This window comes from Nelumbo nucifera, chromosome 1, assembly GCF_055504915.1.
Source record: "Nelumbo nucifera cultivar China Antique chromosome 1, China Antique-T2T, whole genome shotgun sequence".
Taxonomy (NCBI): domain Eukaryota; kingdom Viridiplantae; phylum Streptophyta; class Magnoliopsida; order Proteales; family Nelumbonaceae; genus Nelumbo; species Nelumbo nucifera.
Window position 1 is genome coordinate 5,417,737 of NC_142649.1, and position 12,439 is coordinate 5,430,175.

At 38.0% G+C, this 12,439-nt stretch overlaps 1 protein-coding gene across 5 annotated transcripts; it reads left to right on the forward strand.

Annotated features, from left to right (window-relative positions):
* Positions 1–7,861: 7,861 nt before the first annotated feature.
* LOC104605211 (GABA transporter 1-like) lies at positions 7,862–11,944 on the forward strand. Of its 5 annotated transcripts, none has more exons than XM_088886795.1 (7): positions 7,862–8,298; positions 8,396–8,626; positions 9,177–9,301; positions 9,492–9,678; positions 9,761–9,891; positions 10,122–10,355; positions 11,427–11,944. In XM_088886795.1, the coding sequence occupies exons 1-7, from the start codon at positions 8,202–8,204 to the stop codon at positions 11,805–11,807; spliced, it is 1,386 nt and encodes a 461-aa protein (XP_088742921.1). In that variant the 5' UTR covers positions 7,862–8,201; the 3' UTR covers positions 11,808–11,944. The 5 variants fall into 5 exon arrangements, with proteins under 5 accessions (XP_088742921.1, XP_088742922.1, XP_088742924.1 ...); XM_088886796.1 differs by having other exon boundaries at positions 7,884–8,298; positions 10,122–10,184; XM_088886798.1 differs by having other exon boundaries at positions 7,884–8,298; positions 10,122–10,348; positions 11,427–11,683.
* The last annotated feature ends 495 nt before the right edge of the window (positions 11,945–12,439 follow it).

Below are 12,439 nucleotides of genomic sequence, written 5' to 3' on the forward strand. Positions count from 1 at the left end.
AGGATAAGGCATGAGGGAAAGTGTAGCTGGCGGATGGCGAGCAGAGCTGTTGTGGTAGGATAAGGTGGGGCCCACCCTGATGAGCTGTCGTGTGGGCCCCGCTCTACTGCTGCTGCCGATGGTGCGTGCGCCTCACGGTGCTGCTGCTGTGGGGTGTGTGCTGCTGCCGTGCGGTGCGTGCTGCTGCCTATGACTGTGCCGCCGCGCGCCGCCGGGCGGTGCATGCTGCTGCCTATGGCTGCGCCGCAGCGCGCTGTTGGGCAGTGCGTCCATAACAAATATTTTAGTTGTGCTTGAATCAGAGGATTTTGAGACGTAAAATCCAAAAATAGCAAGGGAAATTAAAAAAAAAAAAGCAAAATAATGATGTCCCACCCCTAATTTCCTATGGTGTGCTATTGCCTATTGATATGACTGAAACGCCCGGGTTTGGGTCCATGTCAGAATTCCTCTCTTCTCTCCCTCACCCCCTTTGAATTTTCTCATTTCTCTGAAGTTTTGAAAAAAATTATAAATGTTAGCATCTAACCTCTCTTCTCTTGCCATGTAATAATGCATTGTCCACACTGGCTCTTCTCTTTCATCTCCTTTGAGTCCCATTATTTCAGTTTTCTACCAAAACCAACTGATTTATTTCATCTCCGTCAAAGTATCCATGTTTTTTTATACGTAAATGAATTTTATTAACCAAAAACTGCATTTAGTACAAACATCCTGAGAAGAGGGGCGTGACATGCAACCCCTCACATCATAAAAGTATAAATTGCATTTAACAATTGAACCCAAATAAAATTGACCCCTATTTACCCCTTGCTTAGCTGAAATATCAGCCATCGCCGACCCTTCACATCATAAAAGTATCCATGTATTCTCGCTCTCTAACCTCCATGTCTTTCTGCTCTCTATAATCTATTTTTGCATGATTACACTGGAAATCCCAAATGAAGAATCCTTCATTTCATTTCTCCATTTTTTTCACTTCATCCGTCTCTTTTTAAGTAACAAGTAAATGCACCAAGATTGCGGATCTTATTATGCTGGGAATGGACAAAAGGAATGAAGTGCTCTGAGAAGGATAAATGGGTGAAGAAGATAGCAGAACCATCTCTGATTTTTTTTTTTTTTTTTCAGTTGAATAGTGTGATTTGTGTGGGTGTTTTTGGATGTGAGGAACAGAATGACATAGATACTTGGGATGGAAAGTGAGATGAGGCTAATGAAATGCAGGTTAAGCGAGGGCTTCTCCAGACAAGGAAGAAGTGTAAGTTATCAGGGCCCTATAGAATGACACTGAATTCACTAAAAGAGGAGATGATATGGTTGGTGTTGGTGTTGTTGATGATACTTTGGGTGCCTAAGACAGTAAGATCGAGTTGAATGATTTGGCAGATGAAAGCAGAGTTAGAGAAGCAAGATGGATAGCAGATGGAGAGAGCTCATTTGATGGGGTAGGGGTGTATGTACTAGGTTGGTCTCTATATTTGTGAACTTTTGGAATGAGTTGGTTGGGGAGGTGATAAGAAAAATCTAAATTGATTGAACCAGTATGCTCCTACCTTCCCAATTCCAATTTCACCATTTGAAGGGAAAAAAGAATCCAAAGTACTGAATTTTGATGGAAGAAATGGCAATTCTTCATGCAAAGAGATGGATTTTGAGAAGATTTTCACAAGTCTCCATGCTACAACTCTGTATGGTTGGAAGTGAACCTACTAGGTTTTGCACAGCTGAGAAAGTTGGTACTGTCCTCTTTTATTTGTTGCAAATGCATGTTATTATGTATGATTTATATTATTTTCAATTTTGATACAAAGTTGAATCTTCTTTTCAATTTTGAGAAGATTTTCACAAGTCTCCATGCATCCACTACAACTCTGTATGGTTGGAAGTGAACCTACTAGGTTTTGCACTGCTGAGAAAGTTGGTACTGTCCTCTTTTATTTGTTGCAAATGCATGTTATTATGTATGTTTTATATTATTTTCAATTTTGATACAAAGTTGAATCTTCTTTTGATTCATGTCTTTTTTCTTTACTTTTTAATATTTTGTTTTGATTAATTACTAAATGTTGAAGGCACATCAAGGAGCAGAAATCAATATAATCAATTAATCTCCAAGCTCAAGATACCAGATGTTGTAAATGGTATAAATCTGGCTTGTACTCTGTTAAATCTTGTTATCAGGGTTTGGACACAACAGTTATTTTCTCTTTCCCTAGAAAACCATCTGGAGGTTTGTCTTACCCTCAAAGGTCAAGTTCTTTACATGGTTAGTAGCTTGAGGGAGATGTCTTACCAGACAGATGTTATTAAGGGGGCTAACATACCGGACCCTCTCCGCCCCTTGTACAGGGTGGAGGAAGAGTCTTCCAACTACCTTTTCCTTCACTGCAGCTTCACATATAAGATCTGGGTGTTTTTTGAAGGCCATTTCGTACTAGGGTTGTTTGCCAGAATCTGTTCAGGCTTTGCTACAAGGGTGAAAAGTAGCTGGAATGGGCAGGAAATTTTTGGTCTACATTCCCTTGGCAGTCTAATGGTTTTTTTGTCTGGAAAAGAACTCTTAAGTTTTTTATTAGAAGTTTAGCCCTGTGGAAAGGTTGATTAATGGTATAATTGAGGCTTTAAGCCATTGGCTATCAACCTCAGCCTACTTCAAGGAGAATGATTTCTCATCTTCCTTTTTGGCTGTCAACTTTTTTGAGGATACACGAATACTTGTGGTTGTACAGACACTTATATTTTGATACAATGATTACCATCTTACCTTACCATTTTCAAAAGGAAAAAAAACAATATAATCAATTGATAGGAAAAAAAGACAATATAGGTTAATCCACTCAGGAGTAACTCTTTATCATCCCAAAATAAAAGTGCAATTCACAAACACCAACAAATTAGAGATGTCAGAGATGTGATAGCTGTCAATCCCCATGTTTTTAAATAATGGCAAAGTCTGAACAGGAAAATGCAGACACTGGAGAAAGACCAATTCCATTTATTAAGTACCATAGAAAAAAGGGTAGAATGCTCAATATACGCTACCATGATAGTACATATTCTTCCAAGTTTTTAACTATAATATGCTTGAAGTTTCAGAATGTGAATCTTTTTTCCCTGATGGGTAAAAACAATGGTTCGACTGAGCATATTACAACCTGTGATATGAAGTTTAATTGGTGTCCTGCCTTAAAAGTTCAGCAAGCAGGTTGGTAAATAAGACAGATATTGTGGCCATTGGTTCCAGATCAACTAGATATTGAATATAGTTCACAAAGGAAATAGTGAAGTTGGACCCAGCAAGTTTGAGCTTTGAATTGTGACTTGTGAGGCTGCTTTTCTATCTGAATTTTGTAAGTTTAAGCATTGAACTAGATGCTGTTAACAAACTATAGCTATATCCACAACTTTGCTCAATAACTTCTTTGTGGAAGAAAAGTGTAGGAGAATCAAGTTTGAGCATCATTGCCATGAAAACTAGTACTGATCTTCCTTTCAATCAATGCCTTCTGGTCCAAAACATTACCATGCAGGTAATGTTTTGTTACTTTGATTTGTCATGCATTCAGGGGCTATTAGTTGGTATAATGGTAAAATCTCGGGCTGGAAAGTGTGACAATGCAGGTTTGAGTCTGAGAGTGGTCACTTTGTGCCAAAAATGTCAAAGGTTAGGACTGTATCGAGTCTTATCCCTCCCAAGACCCCAGACAAATGGACTAACATTGGGCAATGGCCTTATCTGTGTGATGCATGCCCATTGTACTTTCAGGTGATCAATCTAACGATCATATTCTGGAATTTTTCATTTCACTTAGCTATTAGTAGTGGATGAACTTATGTGGACTTTGTGACTTTTTCAGAAATGCCCATATATTGCTGCTGTATGTACCTCCTACAAATGCATCTGATGACTAGTAATGTACCTCTACAATTGTAACCCACTAGATTGGTTTTCCAAACCGGTTATGTGCTAAGTTATGGTTTGACTCAAAAGAAACTTCTTGTGAGATGTGGTCATTTATACCATAAGGTAGTAGTGACATTAAAGCTTGACCTCAATCTGAATTCATCTCTTCACGTTTCCTAATAAATCAAGTTCGGGGGAAGTTTCCTACATCGCCCAATCTATCTTTTGCTACACAAAGATGATTTGGCCGATCTAAACCATCCAATGAAATTTAAACTATTTGCAATGTCCATGTATTGAAATCTCAATCCAAATCAACTCCATACCCCCACTAACCCCGCTGAGTCTAAGCATATGGCACCCTGCCCCTATTGGGCCCCTAGGAGTTCAGATTGGCGCCCCACATGCACATTTCACCATGCATTGGGAGCACCTCCCCTACTTGTCATGGGGAGATGTTCCCAATACATAGCTGGGACGGAATGTGGGGCGCGATGCAAATTCTGGCCCAAGCTGCTAAAACTTTTTTATCAGGACCATGTGTGGTTTCCTACTTATCCAGCTTGGCTTCGGGATGCTATAGACTCTGTTCATTTTGTTTTCATTTAAAATTTAGTGAAATTTAGAGTTCAGTCCACCTAAGAAACTTTCATTAGTTTTTCAATTTTATTTACCCAACCCTCCACACCTCCACCTATGATTCACTACCCCCCGTAAATTTTGATTCATTCTCCACCTATCACTGTTCCAATTGTACAAACTGTACTAAAATTTATGGGGTAGACTGAACAATAAAAACCCCTTTAATTTAAGCCTTCTGCTTATCAAAAAAATCACATGTAAAAAATAAAAATAAATAAAAAGTTAAAAGAAAATAAAAATTTTGGAGGTGGAGGATCAAACCTGTGTGACTTCAAAATCTAGCATAGAGCTGTCAATTGATTTGCTTATTAACAAAAAAAATCACATGTAAAAAAATGAAAAAACAAAAAGCTAAAAATAAAATATTGGAAGTGCAGGATCAAACTTGCATAACTGCAGGCTCTACGTTAGAGCTGTCAATGGGTTGGATCTACCTGATACCAAACCAATTATACTGGCCTTGGTTATGAGTTTTGCGTTCCAATTATAATTGGTTGGGAATTTTTTTTCGTTCTTTTGTTTTTTTTTTTTTTTTTGGTTGATAATGAACCTTTTTTTTCGTTCTAAACTGATGAAAGCCTAAACCAATTTAATATTTAACAATACATAAAGATCTCATGGTTATCTTCTAATTTTTGTTGTACTTTATGTTATGGTAAATTTAATGGACGGCATATAAGATAATTTTAATTTAAAAAAAAAAACACATGTTTTGCCTACATATAAACAGCTTTCTATTTAGGCTTGGAAGGAGTACAAAACTATAAATATAAATATGTACAGTACAAATATATGCAAAATAATATAAAATATAATGTATTGCCCTCTATATATTTGTATTTTTACTTCTTCCAAATGGAGCCTTATGTCTTTATATTAAGGTATTTTTGATAATATTAAGATTAATATTACGAAGAAGAATGAAGTTTAGGTAACCATAGATATAAAATATAATCTGATCAAACCTGTTTGCTCCATTAACAATTGGTCTCGTTTTAGGGTTTGGTTTGGTACCGCGTAGTTGTCAGATTAGTTCAGGAACTTGTCCACCATGCCCCAGATCAGACCTAACCTATTGATAGTTCTACTCTACGTCTCATGGTTTTTAAAACCGACCCGGTAATCAAACCGTTTAGTGGTCAGGTTACTGGGTCAAACGATCTGACCATTTGAATCAAATGTTCAGCCCATTCTGATAAAAAATTAAAAAAATAAAAAACGGTCAAAATCGTTCAAATGATTAATCGCCCGGTTCAGTAGTTCGCTGACCAAAATCAACGGTTTTTGGGGAAAATCCAGTTTTTGGGGAAATGAACCAGTCACCTGACCAGTTCCCAATTTTTTCAGTCCGACCATCCTTCCAATCCGGTTTTAAAAACCATGCTACGTCTTATGGCCACTAGGCGTCACCTGCGAATTGTCCTGTCCCACCCCTATCTCCTACCATCATTTGACCCAGTAACACTACTCACTATTCAGATGCCAAAAAGAACCCAACCTGAACTTGGCTATCTGTTCTAATTAGTTATAAGGTCAAGCTCTCTAACTATTCAGTGTAAGCCCAGCCCACACTAAAATTTGATGCACTCAGGATGGTCAATTAGCCACACTAAAATATATGCATGCATGTATGTATAATTTATTAAAAAAAAATTTGCATATATGCATGTATGCATACAAATATGTCTATATATGCACATATACATATATATAATCAGACCAGGCTCGGATTGGAATAAGGCCAAACCGAGTTCGGGCTTTTTAAGGGCTAGGCCTGAGCTCATAATGAAAAAAATTAAAAGCCCAAACTTTTGGACCTAAACCCTATTGGATTTTAATCTCATAAGAGATTAAATCCAATGGGTTTGATTGGTCAATTACATGAGAAATTGCACCTACACACTTGATTTAAAAATCAGTTTTTCTCTTACAAAAGCCTAGTTTTGAACTTGTCTCACATTGGAAAATTATAAGTTTTGTTTTCAGTATTTCAATAGGAGCTGATTTACATTCCTTAGAATTAGTAGAGGAGAGTATGGGGATTCGATACCGCGCAACGCGCGGGCGCACTTTGCTCACACCCGCGTAGCTCGCGATGGACGGCTCTAGTTTTGGTGTATTGATGACCGTTGATGAGATCAACGGTCACGATTCGATCGGGTGTGATCAAGAGGCACAATTCAAAGTTAACAGTCACCAACTGTTAACTACTTTTTAAACAGTCACAATGTTTGAAATTGTGACTGTTCAAGGTGCCTTCTCTAAACCAGCACCTACCTTTTCTTCATACCTCTTCACAAATTATTTAAGGAGCATGAATCAGACTCCAAATCACACAATTTCAAAATTCACTCTCTCTCTCTCTCAGTCCGGTATGCTACAGTCTCACAGAAGGTTTCTCTGGAGACTCTTCAACTTTACTGGTTGCAGATTCTCGCCCAAAGCTCTATTGTATCCTGGGAACGAATTTGCCTGTAACCCAACAGCAAACTCAGTAAAACTGAGTGGGGGAAATAACGTTCTAAAGACAGTGTCTTCAGACGCGCCTCAGAGCTTCTTCTCCAAAGTTACAGTGACCCCATCTTCCCCAACAAACCCAGTCCATATAAAATTGTGGGCTGGGTTGGGCCCGCCCAAGTTGCACCCCTAGCTGCAACTTAGGCGGGTTGGATCACGTTTAGGGTCAAACCAGACCCAACCTAAAGACCCGGACCTGAAGCCATGACATGATCCAACACGATGTCAAAGCTACAGTTTGCCAGCCCAAACCTAGCCTGAGATAAATCCAGTACTAACCGTGGCAGGTTGGAATGCAGAGAATAGGTAGAGACTAGAGAGGTGCTTCATCCGCCAACACTGTGCGCCAAATTGCTGTTTTAGACAACGTTTTAAGACTCGGAATGGGTCCTGGTGTTATCCATGGTTTTCAAAAACGGACCGGAAAAATTCCATTTTCCCCTAAAATCGCCTTTTTTTTTAAAACCGTTGATTTTGGTCAGTAAATCGCTGAACTGGCTGATTAATCGTTCGAACAGTTTTGATCGTTTTTTAATTTTTTAAATTTTTTTTATTTTTTTTGTCAGAACGGACCAACCATTCTAGTCGAACGATCGGACCTTTCGAACCGATAACTGGACCCCTGACCAGTTCGGTCACCGCTTCGGTTTTAAAAACCATGGTTTTATCAGTTAACCGGGTGGTTTTTCTCTCCATCCGCCAACACTGTCATTTAACCAAAACCCAGAAAGGCCATCGGCTCCTGATTTTCACGATCAGGCCGTCCAAGCCGAGAACACTGGTTTTAGGGAAGAGTATGGGGAGTGTATTTTTTACCGGAATATTAAATATTTGCTACTCTTATTGACCTCCTAGATTTGTTTGATTCCCTGCAGAGTGGACCATGAAAGGCATGTCCAAAGACTTCGTTTCATAACTTGTCTTTTCATGTTTAATTATTGGTTCCTATCCTATCACATAGGGCGAAGAATATTCCAAGGTAGAGCGTTCATTTTACTGGCATTCATGCTATAATTTTCCCGTGTTCATACTATAAAATGGAGATCATAGACACCAAGGGGACTCCACTAGTACAAGTATTTAATTTCTTTCCTTGTATCTGAATTATCTTCCTACGCTACGCTGAGAGAAATTAATGGGGACAGTGGAAGCTGGGTTGGATTATTCTTCTTCAGATACCCAACATCATAAGGAGCTTGATGCCGAAGCTCTCTTTGTTCTAAAATCCAGAGGTAATGTAGACTGTGAAGTATTGAAGAGAGAGGGAGAGAGAGAGAGAGAGATTATGGAAATTTGACGGAGCTAGCGTGTTTATGCTTTAAATTGCAGGGTCATGGCTACACTGTGGATACCATTTAACGACTTCTATTGTAGCTCCAGCCCTTCTGAGCTTACCCTTTGCATTTGCTTTGTTGGGCTGGGTTGCTGGAGTTTCCTGCCTGATAATTGCTGTTCTAGTCACATTTTATTCTTACAATCTTCTCTCCAAGGTGCTTGAACACCATGCCCAACTTGGTCAGCGCCAACTTCGTTTCAGGGATATGGCCAGCGATATCTTAGGTGAATAAACACTGAAATCACAATCGGTATGAAATTGTTAATATATAGATTAACTGGGTTACTGATTCTCAGTCTGTCGAGCATGAAGATAGGGGTTCCATCAGTCTGAGAGCATCCGGTTTGTACTAAAATTTCCAAAGATTAGGTTCATATATATCATACCCATTTCACCCTCCCAAGACCCCGGATAGCCAGGACCATCATTGAGTAATTGCCCGTTCATAAAACACTCTTGCTATAACTTCTTAATGAACTGAGCTCAGCTCAGCTCTCTTAGGAACTACTTCAAGGCCAAGGCTCAGTTTGGGAGGTATAAATACAAATATGTACAGTGCAAATACATACAAAATACATAGATTTGCACTCTATATATTTGTATTTGTACTCTTTCCAAACTGAGCCTAAGAGCTAAGACCCAAATTGAGGCTCAATCTGGACTACACCAAGCTAACTACAATTAAGAGCTTTTGCAAACCTTATCAATATAACATTTTTTCAATGCTGTGGTATTACTACTAATATAGCAGCTGGATTTACTTTTCTGATGTAGTGTGTACTCTGTGGTTTAATTTGTCAGGGCCAAGATGGGGGCGTTATTTTGTAGGCCCACTTCAATTCTCTCTATGCTATGCTGCTGTCATTGCTTGCACTCTCCTTGGAGGGCAGAGTCTCAAAGTCAGTTTTTTTCTTCTTTTTTTCCTTCTTTATACTTAAATCTTAGGCTACATTACTTGTAGTGGCTTTTATTTCCAGATTGAGTGGCTTTGATAACTGCTGAAATAGGATTTGAAAATAGAATGATAAAAATCTTTGTAGTTCCATTGATTAACAAGTATATATAATTGTGTTTTTTTTTCTTTTGCAGTTCATTTACTTGCTCTGCAATTCAAGTGGCACCATGAAACTTTACGAGTTTGTTGCCATTTTCGGAGTCTTGATGTTGATTTTGGCTCAAATACCATCTTTCCACTCCCTAAGACATATCAACCTTATTTCATTAACTCTTTGCCTTGCTTATAGCACATGTGCTACCATAGACTCCACTTACATAGGTAAGAACTAAGAACAACCATTTGGTCATTAAACTTTTTTCTCAAATACAAAAACTTATTACTTCACTCAATTTTGTCTCAGGAAACTCTGTCAATGCTCCACCCAAGGACTCTTCTGTGAATGGAGATGGCAAAGATCAATTGTTTGGTGCTTTTAATGCCATTTCCATCATTGCCACCACATACGGGAATGGGATCATTCCTGAAATACAGGTTTTTCTCAAGATAATATAGACCACAGCACATTCCAACTGTGTATTGGGAACATCTCCTGTTGACAACTACGGGAGGTGTTCCCAATGCACGCCGAGATGTGGATGTGGGGCGCCCGTGGGGTGTGCTCTGTGCGGCGCTGATGTGAACTCATAATAGACTCCACATTGTATGTCATGATAGCATAACACACTCAATTGAACTTTTTTTTTTTTTTTTGCTTTTGGCAGGCAACCATTGCACCCCCTGTTGAGGGGAAGATGTTCAAAGGACTATGCCTTTGTTATGCAGTAGTAATTCTAACTTTCTTCACTGTTGCCATTTCGGGGTATTGGGCTTTTGGTAATAAAGCAAAGGGAACTATCTTGGGAAACTTCATGGTCAATGGGAATCCTTTGGTTCCCAAGTGGCTGATTTTGATCACTAGTATCTTTACTCTCCTACAAGTATCAGCTGTGTGCGTAGTATGTTATTAGTTACATTAGCAATTTAATGAATGGCCCTGTACTCGATCATAGGGGGAAACTTAGACATATTTTGTCTTTTGTCTGTTATTTATTTATTTATTTTTTAAGGGGGGACCCACTATCTAAGCAGTATATTAATTTGATAATCAGGTTTGGTACAACCTCATTATACTTTATTTTTTATTTTAGCTAAATTTTTAAAACCTCCCCTGAAGTTTTTGACCGTTGTTGAAATCTCTTCTGAAGTTTGGTAATTGTAATCACCTCTCCTGAATTTTATGACAGTCGCAAATAGACCCCTTTTGTTAGAATCGTCTAACAAGAAGTGTAAAAATGTCCATGCAGTTTTCTACAGAAAAAAAAAACAACAATAAAACTTTTACAAACAACAAAAAGAGAGAATTAAAGTTGCAGCTTTACGTTTGAGTGATTGATATAAAGGGAAAATTTGGAAAATAAATCAATTTCAGAAAAAAAAAAACAGGAAGGATTTGGACTAGCAATCCATATGTAAAAAAAATTTGGAAAATAAATAATGGGTAAAAAGTAATTGCATGATATTTTGGACATTTTCATGCCTCTTTTTAGAGAATTATAATAAAGGAAATCTACTTGCAACAATATCAAAAAGTTGAAGAGAAATTTCAGCAACAACAAGAAACTTCAGAGGAGGTTTCAGCAATTTACGTACCCTTTTATTTTTTAAAACACCTAACTTTATTCCAGGGGAGGGGTGGTACTTGACATTCATAATTACCTGTGATAATAACTTGGAATGTCACTTTTAATAATATAATCTTAACAAAAATAAAAATGACTATAAATAGTAAACTGTTTATTGTTGATAAAATAAGTATTTTAAACTAAAGTTATTATAAATACTGGTTTATGACATTTACCTTTTTAAATAATAAAATATAGCAAAAATTACAAGAACACTAACAAACCTTTATATACTATTAACTCTTTTTTTTTTTCTTTTGAAACCAGAATTAACTCATTTTGTAAAAGAAGGGGCCCAATAGCTCATGTATATCCCAATTTAATCATTTGTATTGATTTGTGCAGGTTTACTTGCAGCCAACGAACGAGTTGGTGGAGAAAAAATATGGAGATCCTAAGAGCAATCAATTCTCCATTCGCAAAGTTGTGCCAAGGTTGTTTTTACGATCACTTTTGGTGGTTGTAGCAACGATTCTTGCAGCAATGTTTCCCTTCTTTGGAGACATTAATGCTTTGATTGGAGCATTTGGTTGCATTCCTTTAGACTTTGTCCTGCCAATGGTGTTCTACAATGTGACCTTCAAGCCTTCAAGAAAGGCTCTTTTGTTTTGGGGAAACACAGCCATTGCTATGCTTTTCTCCATGTTGGGGGTCCTTGGAGCAATATCTTCAGTTCGACAAATAGTCATAGATGCCAAACTCTATCAAGTTTTTGCTAACATATGAACATCTCAATTCAGTACAAGGACCTCATTTCCATTACTTGTTATAATTCTATCTGTAAATTAACAAATCAGTCAGTTATACTTTAATTGTAAAGCACTAATATTATGTTTACAACCCATACATTAACCTTTTGTTGATTAGAGTTACTAGTTAGGTATGGTTTTAGGTGACTGAATGCTTTTGATCAAAGTTTTAAAATTCGACTCAGAACGGAACCATTTTGGCCACTGGTTTCCACATCAGCGGTTTGATCGTCTGGTTCGAACAGATAGCCTATCACAATTTAAGAAATAATTGAAACAAAATGGTAAAAACCGTTCACCGGGTCTAACAGCTCAACAATTTGACCACCCAGGTTGATGGGTCACTGACCAAGTCAAGGTTTTTGACATAAAACTGAGTTAGGGGTAAAACGGAACCAATTGCATGGACAGTTTCTGGGCCAAACGCTCCAACCGTCCAAATCAACAATGGTTCAAAAACCATGCCTTTGATTATATGTCAAAAGCCTAATCCACCAAGGGCCATTGCCTCAATATTGTTAACAGGATCTTGGGAGGGGTGGATTGGATATTAAGTCCCAAAATATACCCCTGATGGAGGGATCATATTACCTGCAACCATGGACGCAT

Excerpts from the sequence above, each read along its gene's own strand:
- LOC104605211 (XM_088886795.1), top strand. The coding sequence starts at position 8,202 with ATGGGGACAGTGGAAGCTGGGTTGGATTATTCTTCTTCAGATACCCAA. Across the intron at positions 8,299-8,395 it reads CTTTGTTCTAAAATCCAGAG|GGTCATGGCTACACTGTGGA; the intron begins GTAATGTAGACT and ends TTTAAATTGCAG. Across the intron at positions 9,892-10,121 it reads GGATCATTCCTGAAATACAG|GCAACCATTGCACCCCCTGT; the intron begins GTTTTTCTCAAG and ends TGCTTTTGGCAG.